Below are 16,902 nucleotides of genomic sequence, written 5' to 3'. Positions count from 1 at the left end.
CTCTATGTGAGCGCTGGAGATAGAGGAGTACAGCATTCGGTTATCTCTGGCTTTCCTACACAGAATGAATAACGCGGTACTGCACATGCATGACTTGTCGCTACATCAGAACAGGGAAAAGGGACCCACATTCTCGCTGAGGGGGGGCCAGCAGTCAGACTGCCAGGGATTTACTAGTTATCCTGTGGTAAACTATAACCTTGAGAATAGCAATTAGAATCATCATTAACAGAAAACTGCTTTTCCAGTATTTTTATAGTAATGGCCCATCCTCAGGACAGGCCATCAACATCAGAAAGTCCGACACCCAGCACTCCACCAATCTGGGCTTCTCCTCAGTAAAAGACACCTAGTTTCTCTGGTCTGATGAAACCAAGATTTAACTTTTTGGCCTCAACTCCCTACAATGAAGCATGGTAGGGTTGGGCAATATACCGGTAGGGTTGGGCAATATACCGGTATTAACAATATACCGCGGTATTAAGAAACGGCGATATGGCTGTCTCTTAATTACTGCAGTATTTTTCGTGACGTAATGGGGCAGTCGCACTAGGGGTGGGCGATATGGCCTAAAATCTATATTGCGATATAATTTTAAGCATGTGCGATATGCGATATATATTGCGATATATTGTTTTCTATATTTGGGGGGGGCGTGTTTAAACTTTTTTTTACTTTTTATTTAATAACTATTAGTCTCCTTAAGGGCTAGAACGTAGAACCCTTGTCATATTCACCCTAATAGAGCTCTATTAGGGTGAATAGGACTTTACACTCTCCCTGCTGCCCTGTGCTTTGTGCACACAGCAGCAGGGAGCTGATCCCCCTCCCCTAAATGGTGCCATCCACAGATCCCCCCCTCCCCTAAACGGTGCCATCCCCAGATCCTCCCCCTCCCCTAAACCGTGCCATCCCCAGATCCTCCCCCTCCCCTAAACCGTGCCATCCCCAATCCCCCCCCCCTCCCCTAAACGGTGCCATCCACAGATTCCCCCCCCTCCCCTAAACGGTGCCATCCACAGATTCCCCCCCCTCCCCTAAACGGTGCCATCCACAGATTCCCCCCCCTCCCCTAAACGGTGCCATCCACAGATTCCCCCCCCTCCCCTAAACGGTGCCATCCACAGATTCCCCCCCCTCCCCTAAACGGTGCCATCCACAGATTCCCCCCCCTCCCCTAAACGGTGCCATCCACAGATTCCCCCCCCCCCCCTAAACGGTGCCATCCACAGATTCCCCCCCCCCTCCCCTAAACGGTGCCATCCACAGATTCCCCCCCCTCCCCTAAACGGTGCCATCCACAGATTCCCCCCCCTCCCCTAAACGGTGCCATCCACAGATTCCCCCCCCTCCCCTAAACGGTGCCATCCACAGATTCCCCCCCCCTCCCCTAAACCGTGCCATCCACAGATTTTCCCTCCCCCCCCCCCCCCCCCCGACGCTCACAGGAATACATTTAAAAACTAATCAGTAACTTTAACTTTATTCATTGGTGATCTCTTTACTGTATACCTTACTAGGTGTTAGCTCCGATAACAGCAGGCAGTGCGGGGGGCGGCGCTCACTCACTGACGTCACGCGCCTGCGCCGCCTAGTGGGAGGAGCAGGCGCGTGACGTCAGTGAGTGAGCGCCGCCCGCCCGCACTGCCTGCTGTTACCGGAGCTAAGACCTAGTAAGGTATACAGTAAAGAGATCACCAATGAATAAAGTTAAAGTTACTGATTCGTTTTTAAATGTTCTACTGTCAGCGGCGTGGCCCTGTATAGTCTAACCCCCAGGCAAGCGTCCCTGTCACCATGGGAACGCCTGGGGGTTAGAATATACCATCGGATTTGAGTTTTCACGCGCTCACTGAGATCGTGAAAACTCAATGATTTACTGTCAGTCCCTCCCCTCCTCCTCTTTTGTCATTGGTGGTCAGCGGCAGCCGCGCACAGTGGGGAGGGAGGGACTCTCTCCTTCTCCACTGTGCCGGCTCAGGAGAAGATGGTGCGCGCAGAGAGCGCGATCATATCGCGGTCCGGCGATATAGGCGATATGCTCAAAATCCATATCGTGGCACAAATTTATATCGCATATCGCCTATATCGTCTATATCGCCCACCCCTAAGTCGCACTTGAGTGCTGACTGCCTCGAAAACGTCCGGGGCACATTACAGCCGGCATAGTGGAGAAGGAGAAAGTCCCTCCCTCCCCACTGTGATACGGCTGCCGCTGCGCCACCAATAAGCAGTGAAGAGAGGAGTAGGGGAGGGGCTGTGGCCGCTGCGCCACCAATGAGCAGTGAAGAGAGGATTAGGGGAGGGGCTGTGGCCACTGCACCACCAATGAGACTTACCTTTGCGGATCCGCAATACAGGGGCACCGTTCCGTGTGCATTTCGCATCACGGTTGCGAACCCATTCACTTCAATGGGTCCGCAAATCCAGAGATGCGGAATGGTGCGGAACGGATGCACGGAACGAAACTCTAAGGAAGCACTACGGAGTGCTTCCATGGGGTTTCGTCCCATACTTCCATTCCACAAAAAGATAGAACATGTCCTATCTTTTTGCGGAACGGCCGGATCGCAGACCCATTAAAGTGCTGCGGCTGCCTCCCGATGGGTGTTCATGCATTGTGGCCCCCATTTTGCGGGCCACACATGTTCGTGTGCAAGAGGCTTAATACAAAAATAGACTGCGGTTGCCGGCCACATCACATACCCGGCACGGTTCGGCAGGATCCCTGTCATTGAGGCCGGGTGCCGGCTGTGTGATAAAGCCGGCACCCGCAGTCTATATTTGTATTAAGAGGCTAATTAAATGTGGTGCAGCGGCCCCCCCTAGTACTAGAATTATTGGTGGCACAGTGGCCACAGGCCCCCCCCCCCCCCTCATTGTTATATTCATTGATGGCACAGTGGTCACAGGGTCCCCTCCCCTCCTCATTGGTGCTGCAGTGGTAGCTTCTAATCGAAGCCCTGCAATTTCACTGCTGGAGCTCCGATCGGTTACCATGGCAGCCAGGACGCTGCTGATGCCTTCCATAGCTGCCATGGTAAGCTCCCTGCTGCTGTGTGCACAAAGCCCAGCGCAGCAGGGAAAGAGTAAAGTCCTATTCACTTTAATAGAGCTCTATTAGGGTTCTAGCTCATAACAGGGGCTAATAGTTATTAAATAAAAAGTAAAAAAAAAAAAAAACAAAAACACCAAAATATTAATGTTAAATCCTCCCCTTTCCCAATTTTACATATAAAAATATAAAAACAATAAAAAACAACACATTACGTATCGCCACATCAGAAAAAGTACAAACTATTAAAGTATTGAAAAATATCTCCTATGCGAGCCGTAACAGAAAAATGTAAAAAACACACAGTTCGCCATCTTTTTTTGTCACCTTGTCCCCTCAAAATTAGGACAGGACTGTTCCATTATGGGCTGGACAATCCATGGAATGCACGCGGCAAAATTTAATCAAAATTTTTATATTGTGAAAACCCTAGTCACAGGGGCATAACGTCATCTCAAATCCATTAGGGGACAAAGAAATGGCATCTAGCGGCTATAAACCCCAGCGCTGGATAACAGTCGCTGCGCTCTGGTGGCTGCTGCGCGGAGAGGCCGAGGCAGGGGTTGAGATAACAGGCACTGGGCTCTGGGGTTGCGGTAATATGGCTGTAGTGTGTAGGGACTAAGACCCATATGAAAAGCACTGGTCTTTAGTAAATGACTCCCAATGTTTTATTTGTCTGAAAGACACGTTTATGATGCCAGTGTGCCCTGTCTGACAATGTGCACCTATAATCGGTGCAGTCTGAACAACCCACTTATCAGGGTTTTCCGCTAGCATGTCCCATTGTCTAATGAAGTGTCAGAGATAACAGCGATCAGCTATCTCCAGCATTCTCATAGAGAATGAATAGAGCAGCAGGGCACACCCCCAACCGGACGTTCCATCAGATTGGGGGGGGGGGGGACAGTGACACTGTTCTGCGTGGGGCAACTAACACATATTACTGTATGGGGTGTGGGGGTTCGCTCTGATAGGCAGGTTAGCGGATGCGGTATAGAGGCAAAGACCAGTTTATAACTCAAAAATTTCAGTGTTAATTCACACTTATTGCAAGTACACAGAATGACAGTCCATTTGGTTGGATTTAATTTGGTTGGAATAGAAGAGTCATGGAGGGAGGAATCTCTTCTAGCTCATATAACAATAATACATAAAGAGGGGAAAGACCCGACTGATTGTGCAAACTACAGGCCTATCTCGCTGCTAAATGTTGACCTAAAGCTGTATGCAGCATTGTTGGCAGGCAGGATTGGACCTTTGGTTGGCGCTCTTGTCGGAGGTGATCAGGTGGGATTTATACCAGGCCGTGAGGCCAAAGACAACACGACAAAAGTGTTACACTTAATGCAATTTGCTAAAGTCAAACACATCCCAACAATCCTGGTCGCCTCCGACGCCGAGAAGGCGTTTGATAGACTAAATTGGAGCTATCTACGCAATGTTCTTGTTAAATTTGGATTCCCAGAATTGTTTATAGATAAAGTCATGGCCCTCTATACGATTCCCAACGCAAGAATTAAGATAAATGGAGTTTTGTCCAACCCTTTCCCCATCAGTAATGGAACGAGGCAGGGGTGCCCTCTATCACCTCTCTTATTCATTCTGTCCCTAGAACCTTTTCTGACTAAAATAAGATCAAATAAGTATATCAATGGCTTAAACACAGGCTCCGAAGAGCACAAAATAGCAGCATATGCCGACGATACTCTATTCGTAGTAACAAATCCGAGATCCTCATTACCAAACCTGTTAGATGAATTTACACTTTTTCATGAGATATCAGACTTTAAACTTAATTTGGCCAAATCCGAAATTTATAATATCAACGTTAAACCCAAGGCTTGGGAGGAAATTATCTCACTGAGTGCCTTAAAACCTGCTGTTGATGCCTTTATATACCTAGGAGTTAATTTCTGCCACAACATAAAAGAATTATTCAAATTAAATTTCCCCAAAATCCTCAAACAGACCGAGGAGCAACTGAAGGAATGGGAGGATCTTTGGTTGTCTTGGTTTGGCAGAATAAACATTATAAAAATGTCTATAGTCCCCAAGATTCTGTATCTAATACAAACGCTGCCCATCAATATCCCCAAAGATTTCTTCAATAAACTCAGGAGAATATTCGCAAAATTCATTTGGAAGGGGAAAACCTGTAGGTTATCATATGAGCTTCTCTCTAGGGCCAGAAAAGATGGAGGGGTTAATCTCCCAGATTTAGAGAAGTACTACAAAGCTGCGTGGCTTTCTAGGTCCTTTGAATGGTTCACCTTTCCAATAAGAAAAAAATGGGTATCGGTAGAACATGACTTTGCAGGAACTAACTTGACATCTTTACTTTGGAAGACTTCCACCTTCCCAAAAAGACGAAAAGAAATAAAAAATGCAATAACCAAAGAAACAATTAGGAAGTGGCACTCCTTAAATTCTGCCTTACATTTTGCTCAGGATCTATCTAGAGAATCACCAATCACAGGCATCATCCCTACTTCGTGGATATTCTGGCATGACAATCTGAAATGTAACGCCAAGGGTGAGATGATTCCACTAAAGGCATTATGGTTCAAAGGGAGACCGTTAGAAAAATCACAACTGATTTCACTTATTGCTTGCCAGAATGTTCCCGAAGATCAGTATAAGAAATTACTTAGTTTCCTTAAAGCTTTTGGAGTTCCCCATTTCACCCCCCTGTGAGAATTCATGGTGGCTCAAAGTTATATCCACTAAAACCCCAATCCCTCATATTTTCTCAAAATGTTATGATCTGATTAACACTCCCTCAAGCGAACCGGGATTTCTAAATAGCTGGTCCAAAGAACTTCAGCACCCACTGTCTGAAACCCAGAAGTTAGCAATACTTGGCAATGCGCTCTCCAACTCTCCAGCATACAATTATCAGGAACTCCAGTATAAAATCACCACTAGATGGTATAGAACTCCATTGCTACTAAGTAGATATAACTCAGAAGTTTCTAATGTGTGCTGGAGATGCGGACAGGGCATTGGTAACTACGAACATATATGGTTTTCCTGCCCTTCTCTAACCACCTTTTGGAAGGATATTTGTAATGTGATCAACAAGGTTTTTGACACGGATATTACATTGTCTACTAACTTGGTTTTGTTTAATCTATATAATACGCATCAACAAGTAGTAAAATCAGACCTTTGCAATTACTTCCTAAATACTGCTAAGATACTTATCCCAAGGAGATGGCTTCAAAAGGATCCTCCGACTTTGAACGACTGGTTCACTGAATTCTTCAAAGTGTATAATTTTGAACGAAAAAGATGGTTCACAGCACAGAGATCTGATAAGTTTAAGAAGATTTGGGAAAGATGGCTTGCTGCTGAGAAATCAGACATCTTTTCTTCTTGGATTGCAACAAGTGGACATTAAAATGTATCTAGATAATTTAGGCTTAGGAGTGATTAGTTTACCAACAGATCCTCACTTGTCCAAGTTCGATTGGTCAGATTAAGTCTTATCTTTTTGTCTTTTATAGATTGTGATAGGGCATTACTGATTAATAACCATGCTACCCTCCTTTCCCACCCTTCTCCCCTTTCCTTCCCTACCAACTAACGGGAAGATGTTATATCTGTTTTATTTTGATAACTTGTTTTTATATCTTACAACATTGTATGATGTTATGCTCTGATTGTGTTTGTAACCTATTTGTACTTATGAAAAAAATAAGTATAAAATACAAATAAAATAATAATTTACACAGAATGACAGTCCATTTGCAGTATTGGTGTTCGTTCACACCCAGACAGTTCCAAAAGCAAAAACAGTCACCTTTTATCCTGGGTGTTTATCCACACCCGGTCAGCATAGCACAGGACAGAGCAGTCCTCCCGGATTCAGGCCTCCAGCCTGGCACAAGGCTCAGATCCCACAGAGATTGCCAAAGCTCCAAAGTCAGAGAAATCACCACCACCACCTGACACTGCTGGCTCGGGATCGACAGATTATCGGAAGTACCGATATTATCGGCAGATATTCACGATTTTGTACATTATCAGTATCTAACCTTACCGATATACCAATAAGGCGTATAAAGCGAATACTAGTGAGCGCTTCCATTATGGAAGCGCGCACTAGTATGCATCGGGTGCCGGGAGCAGGGAAGAAGTGCAGCAAGCGCTTCCGATACTCACCATCCCTGGTCTTCTTTGATGGGGCCCGCCCTGCACTGTCCTGACCCCGTACAGCGTCAGGACCTGGTGCACGCACTATGACCGGACGCTGCACACTGTCAGACAGGGGAGCGAGACACCAGACCCGGAGATGAAGAGGAGCCACGGCGCATGAGAGGTGAGGAGGTTTTTAAATTTTTCTCATCTGAGGTCTGATAGGGGTCAATAAAAAAGGTCTGATCTGAGGTCTGATAGGGGTTAACAAACTCAGTGAGGAGGGGGGAATGGTGTGGAAATTGGCATTTGGCACTAGTATATTAAAAATGTAAATTATAAAATTGACGACCAACTAAGGGCTTTTATAATTTAAACTCCTTTAAAAAATTCGACACCAACAGCAAATTTCCAGGTCTTGACACAATCATTAAAAGACTTACCCTGAATGGTTTTCCATAAATTGAATCTCCTCCTGTACCAGTACCGGTTGGATCACCTCCTTGCACTATGAATTCGGGTACAACTCTGTGAAAAACTGTATTTTCGTAATATCCTAAAGAATACAGAAATCATAATTTCACATGGTGCTATTGAAAGGGAAAAGAGCATACAGCGACAGAAAAGTTATTAAAGGGGAACCACACAGTAAGAGAAAAAAATAAAAACTGAATATGGGCTCATGCAGACAAACTTATTTTTTCCGTGTCCATTCTGTTTTTTTATTCACATCAACGGGGCCGCAAAAAAAAAAAAAAAAAAGGAAATGACTCCATGTGCTATTTGTTTTCGTATGCCAGTTTTGCAAAAAAATAGAACATGTCCTATTTGTGCCCGCATTATGGAGGACAAGGATAGGACTGTTCTGTTAGATGCTGGCTGTTCCATTCTGCAAAATATGGAATGCACACGGCCAGTAGCTGCGTTTTGTGGATCCGCAATTTACAGACCTCAAAACATCCAACGGTCGTGTGCATGAGCCCTTATTCTTAGGGTCCTTCGGATTTTCTGGGATTTTGAGCAGATGCTTATGAATGAGGACACCGCCAGACCTCCGCAACTCCTGAGTCTATGGCCGGTGGGGTACAGATATGCTTCTGTATAAAAACTAATGTGATGCTAGTACTGCCAAAGACAACCAATCAGATTGTGTCTTGAAAATCTATATATTTTCAAAAAAAAAAAAAAAGCTGCAATCTACTTGGTTACCAAATGCAAAGCGGACACTTTTTATGAATGTGGCCCAATGTCTTCTTGGTCCTATAACCTATATACTCTCTATAAAACTGCAATTAGGAATTAAGGAAGTCTGCTGATGCTGACCTTGTCACCTAGGTCCCCCCCACTGCCGCTCCCCACAAAGCGATCGGCAAGAGATTGCATAAGGCCTCATGCACACGACCGTTGTTTTGGTCCGCATCAGAGCCGCTTGGATGCGGACCCATTCACTTCAATGGGGCCGCAAAAGATGCGGACAGCATGCCGTGTGGTGTCCGCATCCGTTGCTCTGTTCCATGGTCCGCAAAAAAAAAAAATATAACCTGTCCTATTCTTGTCAGTTGTGCAGACAAGAATAGGCAGTTATATTAATGGCTGTCCGTGCCGTTCCGCAAATTGCGAAACGCACACAAACGACGCCATCCGTGTTTTGCGGATCCGCAATTTGCAGACCGCAAAACCCACAACGGTCATGTGCATGTAGCCTTAGCTGTGTTAAAGATGTGTGAATTTTATTCTATATTTTGTATATCTAGGACTGTAATGAGTTAAACTTTTTCTTCTCCAAGTGCCTCCCCCCCACCCCTCTCTTTGCTTCAAGGCTGGAGAGGAGAGAGAGGGGGGCAAAGAGCTGTGCTGTAAGAAGTGTCTGATTTCTCATCTTTATACAGGTGTCCCATAGAGTGTGGTGGAGATGCGTAAGCCAATCACATGGCTTGATGATTATATATATATATAAAAAATTCACTGCCTATAGAGAAGCATCTCTTTGAAGTGTCACATATGACGTATGCAGTATTATTGTTAGATTGTTCGCCATTACAAAATGGCGATGGTAATGAGATGTTTACATTAGTTCACATTCCAAAGTGGTATTCACTGCGCAGATGCAGGTGTAATATCTCCTCTCTCTTATCTCTTCTTCCTTTTTGACCAATGAAACAATGTTTTAGCCTCAGAGAGGACTGCCCTCTTCTGAAGATGTATATACGGCTTATCCCATGTAATAAAAATTAGAGATTGCTTTGACCAACTTCTGTGTCAGTGTTCAGTCTCTCAGCCACGCGTGGATATTAACCCCTGGGGGGGTACATTGATCTGGAACACCAGAGTGTATCTAAAATGCCCTAATTTAGGGTTGCTTTAACAGCTGCATGGGGTGTAATAAGGGTCTCCAGGCCTCTCTTGTACGAATGCCTACTGGGCACTGCCTATGGCATCATGTCAGGTTTACTGTATCTGACATAATAAAACTGCAATACAGATGCACTGCAGCATATAATATGGGCGATCAGGTGATCGTAGTTTCAAGTCCCCTAGGGGTAATAATGGAAAAAAAAAAATAAGCAAAAAATTATAGTAATCAGGTATAAACAAAAAGCTCTTTTTTTTTTGCTTATAAACACCTTTATTTATGAAAAAATGAAAAAAGCAAAAAAAAAAACTTGCCGCATCCAATCGACCTATACAATAAATCAGGGGTGTCCAAACTTTTTTCCGAAGACTGCCAGATTTGATGAAGTGAACATGTGTGAGGGCCGACCATTTTGCCTGACATTCTTTGAACCATTAAAATTAAATGCAAATTAACTATTTTATGCAAAGTTTATTGGAAACTGCATACTTTTCATTTTGTAACTTGGATGACAAATCTAAACGGGTGTTAAATCACTGCCTTTAATATAAAAGCAAAACAAAAACACAGGCAGACAATAGCAAGCTGTGCAACAGTAACACGTCAGATAATGGAATTATAGCCCAGTGACGGACAAAAACGAAACGGATACGGAAGACATACGGATGCATTTCCGTATGTGTTCCGTTTTTTTTTTGCGGACCCATTGACTTGAATAGAGCCACGGAACGTGATTTCCGGGCAATAATAGGACATGTTCTATCTTTAAACGGAACAGAAAAACGGAAATACGGAAACAGAATGCATACGGAGTACATTCCGTTTTTTTTTGCGGAACCATTGAAATGAATGGTTCCGTATACGGAACGCAAAAAATAGCCAGTAAACGGGGGGGGGGGGGGAACGGTCATGTGCAGGAGGCCTTTCCCCGCTGTACGCATAGAGAGAGCGATCTGTCAATCAAGCCAGGCCCGACAGGGAGGAAGAGCGGTGACACATCTCCTTGCCTCTTTACAACTTGGGAGCCTATGGTAGTTGGTATTCCATGCTGCCTTTGCCCGTGGATCTGGTTAGCATGTAACTGTTGATAGGACCCCCAAACAAAAAACTAAAAAAAAGGGGGGTGGAGGGACCATGGCAAAGGGATTCAAATGGTTAACAAATTACATTTTGGTATTTTTTGACATTTGGGACACAGAGGGCAGAAAGTCAAAATCTAACCAAAACTTTCTTAAGAAAGGGCTAAAAACACAACCCGCTGGTTTGCGCCTCTGCTGCCACGTGGCCATGGCTGAGACTTTACTGCTGTTGACTTCAGGCCTCCTGCCTCGGTCGTTGACTGTAATTTGCCATAATGCACTTAAATGTGGCAATGCATTATAAAAGACACTCATCCCCATTATGTGCAGTTCAGAAGAGAAATGTAGGGAAGGGATGTATATGGCGCCGGCCGTTACCATGGGGATGGAGGAGAAAGCAGTGCAATCTTCAAGAAATCTCAAGAGTTCCTATCTTGCAATAGGTGATGGATGTGCTGGAGCTGGACAGACGTCATTACATGGTCGTTGCTGCTTTACACACATGATGTGTTGTTGTCACAATTTTGAGCAACATCAGAAATAAAAAGTGTATTGAAAAAAAAAAGGATTTTTTAAATGTTTTTTTTTATTCAAAAAGATAAAACCTTAGGGTAACTGCACACAATGCAGATTCCATGTGTTTTTCCAAGTGGATTTTCATACAGAAAATCTGCAGAGCAATACAGACAAAACCAGCAAAGTGAATAAGATTTGCCAAATTTCATGTACATGGTTCGCATCTTAAACCGTAGGATACCGGAGTCTTTATTTTTGCGTTTTCATTTTTTCTTCCCCATCTTCTTTGAGCCATAACTTTTTAAAATTTTCCGTTCACATAGCTGTATGAGGGCAAATTTTTTGCAGGACAAGTTGTGCTTTCTAATGCCACCATTTAATATGGCATAGAATGTAGTGGAATTGAAAAAAAATTAAAATAAATGCAATTCCTCTGTTTTACAGGTTTTGTTCCCACGGCATTCCGTTTGCGGCAAAACTGACCTGTGCATTTCATTTTCTAGGTCAGATCGATTACAGTGATACCACATATGTATAGCTTTTTAATGTCTTAATAGTGTAAAAATACATTTAAAGGATAATGGTCATATTTAGACCCCAATTTAAATTTTCAAATATGTAGTTACTAATAACATGATATTCCAGAATCAGTTACTATGAGACTGACTAAGGCTACTTTCACACTTGCGGCAGGACGGATCCGACAGGCTGTTCACCCTGTCGGATCCGTTCTTCCGCTATTTCGCTGTGCCGCCGCTCCGTCCCCATTGACTATAATGGGGACGGGGGCGGAGCTCCGGCGCAGCATGGCAGTGAACGGCAAAAGGCTGCCGGACTAAAAGTCCTGCATGTCCGACTTTTTAGTCCGGCGGCATCTCACCGCGAACTGCTGTACTGCGCCGAAGCTCCGCCCCGTCCCCATTATAGTCAATGGGGACGGAGGGCCGGTCCGGCGGCACAGCGAATTAGCGGAAGGATGGATCCGACAGGGTGAACAGCCTGTCAGGTCTGTCCTGCCGCAAGTGTGAAAGTACCCTTAGGGTACTTTCACACATGCGTTGTTTGATTCCGGCAGGCAGTTCCGTTGCCTGAACTGCCTGCCTGATCAGGCAAACTGTATGCAAACGCATGTCATTTTGTCTGACTGATCAGGATCCTGATCAGTCTGAAAAATGCCTGATCAGTCTGAAAAATGCCTGATCAGTCAGAAAAATGCATTGCAATACCGGATCAGTTTTTCCGGTGTCATCAGGCAAAACGGATCCGATATTAATTTTTTTCTCATTTTTAAAGGTCTGCGCATGAGCAGACCGGAAGGACGGATCCGGCATTCCGGTATTTTGAATGCTGGATCCGGCGCTAATACATTCGAATCCGGCATTCAGGCAAGTCTTCAGTTTATTTCACCGGGGATAAAACCGTAGCATGCTATGGTTTTCTCTTTTGCCTGATCAGTCAAAATAACTGAACTGAAGACAACCTGATGCATCCTGAATGGATTACTCTCCATTCAGAATGCATGGGGATATGCCTGATCAGTTCTTTTCCGGTATAGAGCCCCTAGGACGGAACTCTATGCCGGAAAAGAAAAACACTAATGTGAAAGTAGCCTTACCCCATATTTAATAAGATTCAGCCCTTAGCAACCAGTCTGCATAAAACTGCAATTTCACTATTCAGTTAAGATGGCCGCCACTGCCCTCACCCTGAGGCTAATCCCGCCTGCCCTCACTAGCCAGTAACAATAGCCCCCCAAAAGTGTCAGTAACCAGAGCCCTCCCCCCTAAAGGGTTAATCTCCTGCAGCACAAAGGGGTCCTCTTACCACATGTTGCTTTCATTTATACACTGAGCAGACGGCAGATCTCCCTTCCCTGGTCTGCGCTGCTTCAACTCTGCTGAGTGAGGGAGCGTCTGCCAAGTGCAGGGACAGGGAGAAGTGCACACAGCCCAGGCACTGTTATCAGCTGCTGGGGAGGACCTGGCTTTAATCATTTACTTACAGTCCCTGGCTGTCAGTAATGTGACCCTGCACGCTGCGTGCTCCATCCTTCAACAGATAGACGGACCATGCCTAGCAACCCTATTTTAAGCACAGGTAAAAGTAGGCAGTACAGGGGACAAAAATGTGGAATTAAGGGGTAATTGAATACACAGTGAAAAGTTGAAATAGGGCCAACAAGGAGATATTAATCACCACAATCCAATACTCCAAAAAAATAATATAATAATAAATACGACCGTTATCCTTTAACCACCTCAGCCCCCAGTGCTTAAACACCCTGAAAGACCAGGCCACTTTTTACACTTCTGACCTACACTACTTTAACAGTTTATTGCTCGGTCATGCAACTTACCACCCAAATTAATTTTACCTCCTTTTCTTCTCACTAATAGAGCTTTCATATGGTGGTATTTCATTGCTGCTGACATTTTTACTTTTTTTGTTATTAATCGAAATTTAACAATATTTTTGCAAAAAAATGACATTTTTCACTTTCAGTTGTAAAATTTTGCAAAAAAAACGACATCCATATATAAATTTTGCTCTAAATTTATTGTTCTACATGTCTTTGATAAAAAAAAATGTTTGGGTAAAAGTTATAGCGTTTACAAACTATGGTACAAAAATGTGAATTTCCGCTTTTTGAAGCAGCTCTGACTTTCTGAGCACCTGCCATGTTTCCTGAGGTTCTACAATGCCCAGACAGTACAAACACCCCACAAATGACCCCATTTCGGAAAGTAGACACCCTAAGGTATTCGCTGATGGGCATAGTGAGTTCATAGATCTTTTTATTTTTTTGTCACAAGTTAGCGGAAAATGATGATTTTTATTTTATTTTATTTTTTTCTTACAAAGTTTCATATTCCACTAACTTGTGACAAAAAATAAAAACTTCTATGAACTCACTATGCCCATCAGCGAATACCTTGGGGTGTCTTCTTTCCAAAATGGGGTCACTTGTGGGGTAGTTATACTGCCCTGGCATTTCAGGGGCCGAATGCTTGAGAAGTGGCTTGAAATCAAAATCTGTAAAAAATGGCCGGTGAAATCCGAAAGGTGCTCTTTGGAATGTGGGCCCCTTTGCCCACCTAGGCTGCAAAAAAGTGTCACCCATCTGGTATCCCCGTATTCAGGAGAAGTTGGGCAATGTGTTTTGGGGTGTCTTTTTACATATACCCATGCTGGGTGAGAGAAATATCTTGGCAAAAGACAACTTTTCAATTTTTTTATACAAAGTTGGCATTTGACCAAGATATTTATCTCACCCAGCATGGGTATATGTAAAATGACACCCCAAAACACATTGCCCAACTTCTCCTGAGTACGGCGATACCACATGTGTGACACTTTTTTGCAGCCTAGATGCTCAGAGGGGCCCACATTCCTTTTATGAGGGCATTTTTAGACATTTGGATCCCAGACTTCTTCTCACGCTTTAGGGCCCCTAGAATGCCAGGGCAGTATAAATACCCCACATGTGACCCCATTTTGGAAATAAGACACCCCAAGGTATTCAATGAGGGGCATGGCGAGTTCATAGAATTTTATTTTTTTTGGCACAAGTTAGCGTAAATTGATATTTTTTTTTCTCTCACAAAGTCTCCCTTTCCGCTAACTTGGGACAAAAATTTCAATCTTTCATGGACTCAATATGCCCCTCACGGAATACCTTGGGGTGTCTTCTTTCCGAAATGGGGTCACATGTGGGGTATTTATACTGCCCTGGCATTCTAGGGGCCCTAAAGTGTGAGAAGAAGTCTGGAATATAAATGTCTAAAAAATTTTACGCATTTGGATTCCGTGAGGGGTATGGTGAGTTCATGTGAGATTTTATTTTTTGACATAAGTTAGTGGAATATGAGACTTTGTAAGAAAAAATAATAATATTTCCGCTAACTTGGGCCAAAAAAATGTCTGAATGGAGCCTTACAGGGGGGTGATCAATGACAGGGGGGTGATCAATGACAGGGGGGTGATCAATGACAGGGGGGTGATCAATGACAGGGGGGTGATCAGGGAGTCTATATGGGGTGATCACCCCTGTCATTGATCACCCCCCTGTAAGGCTGCATTCAGATGTCCGTATGTGTTTTGCGGATCCGATCCATGTATCAGTGGATCCGTAAAAATCATACGGACATCTGAATGCAGCCTTACAGGGGGGTGATCATGGAGTCTATATGGGGTGATCACCCCCGTCATTGATCACCCCCCTGTAAGGCTGCATTCAGACGTCCGTATGTGTTTTGCGGATCCGATCCATCCATCAGTGGATCCGTAAAAATCATACGGATGTCTGAATGGAGCCTTACAGGGGGTTATCAATGACAGGGGGGTGATCAATGACAGGGGGGTGATCAGGGAGTCTATATGGGGTGATCTGGGGTGATCAGGGGTTAATAAGTGATGGGGGGGGGGGGTGTAGTGTAGTGGTGCTTGGTGCTACATATTACTGAGCTACCTGTGTCCTCTGGTGGTCGATCCAAACAAAGGGGACCACCAGAGGACCAGGTAGCAGGTATATTAGACGCTGTTATCAAAACAGCATCTAATATACCTGTTAGGGGTTAAAAAAAAACACATCTCCAGCCTGCCAGCGAACGATCGCCGCTGGCAGGCTGGAGATCTACTCGCTTACCTTCCGTTCCTGTGGGCACGCGTTCACAGGAAATCTCGCGTCTCGCGAGAGGACGCGCCGGGGCGTCCAGGAGGAATCAATCAACCACCTCCAGGACGCGTCGCTGCGTTCGGCGGTCCGGAGGTGGTTAAAGGGAACCTGTCACCTGGATTTTGAATATAGAGCTGAGGACATGGGTTGCTAGATGGCCGCTAGCACATCCGCAATACCCAGTCCCCATAGCTCTCTGTGCTTTTATTGTGTATAAAAACTGATTTGATACATATGCAAATTAACCTGAGAGGTGTCAGAGCTTGAAAATATGACTCTTCTCTGGTCACACAATAAGGCCTAGTTCACATCAGCGTTCAGCCTTTCCGTTCTCCTGCTCCGTTATAGGAGCAGGAGAACGGAAAGGACGGATTCGGCACATAACTGAGCCGAACTGAGCCTACGGACCCCATAGACTATAATGGGGTCAGTTAGGTTTCCGCTCAGAAGATGATTTTGGAGCGGAGACAAAAACGGACCCCATTATAGTCTATGGGGTCCGTAGGCTCCGTTCGGCTCAGTTATGAGCCGAATCCGTCCTTTCCGTTCTCCTGCTCCTATAACGGAGCAGGAGAACTGAAAGGCTGAACGCTGATGTGAACTAGGCCTAAGATATGACTCTTTTATGTTAATTTGCATATGTATCAAATAGTTTTTTTTTTACACAATAAAAGCACACAGAGCTATGGGGACTGAGTATTGCGGATGTGCTAGAAGCCATCTAGCAACCCATGTCCTCAGCTCTATTCCCAAAATCCCGGTGACCGGTTCCCTTTAAACGTGAGGGGAAAAAAAAGTTATTTTTTTACATTACCATATTCTGACCCCCATAACTTTTTTATAGTTATATCTACAGAGCTGCCTGGGGGCTCCTTTTTTGCGGGACAATCTGTAGTTTTTATTGATACCATTTTGGAGTGTGTGTGCGATGAAAAAATGGCAAATTGGCCATTTTGACCCTTATTTCCATTACACCATTCGCCGTATTGGAAAAAATATTTTTATATTTTAAATAGCATGGGTGTTTTCGGTCGCAGTGATACCCATAATGTCTATATTTTTGTTATTTATGTTTTTTTCTATT

At 44.4% G+C, this 16,902-nt stretch overlaps 1 protein-coding gene across 1 annotated transcript in view; it reads right to left on the bottom strand.

Annotated features, from left to right (window-relative positions):
- The window catches only part of CWC27 (CWC27 spliceosome associated cyclophilin), a 285,436-nt gene that overhangs the window by 253,054 nt on the left and 15,480 nt on the right, over window positions 1-16,902 (bottom strand). Inside the window, exon 3 of the mRNA XM_040421330.1 lies at window positions 7,639-7,751. Within this exon, the coding sequence (XP_040277264.1) occupies window positions 7,639-7,751 (113 nt within the window). The remainder of the gene's footprint in view (window positions 1-7,638; window positions 7,752-16,902) is intronic.

Source organism: Bufo bufo, chromosome 2 (assembly GCF_905171765.1).
Source record: "Bufo bufo chromosome 2, aBufBuf1.1, whole genome shotgun sequence".
Lineage (NCBI taxonomy): Eukaryota > Metazoa > Chordata > Amphibia > Anura > Bufonidae > Bufo > Bufo bufo.
The sequence above is the reverse complement of the archived record's forward strand: the minus strand, read 5'-3'. Positions and strand labels throughout refer to the sequence as shown.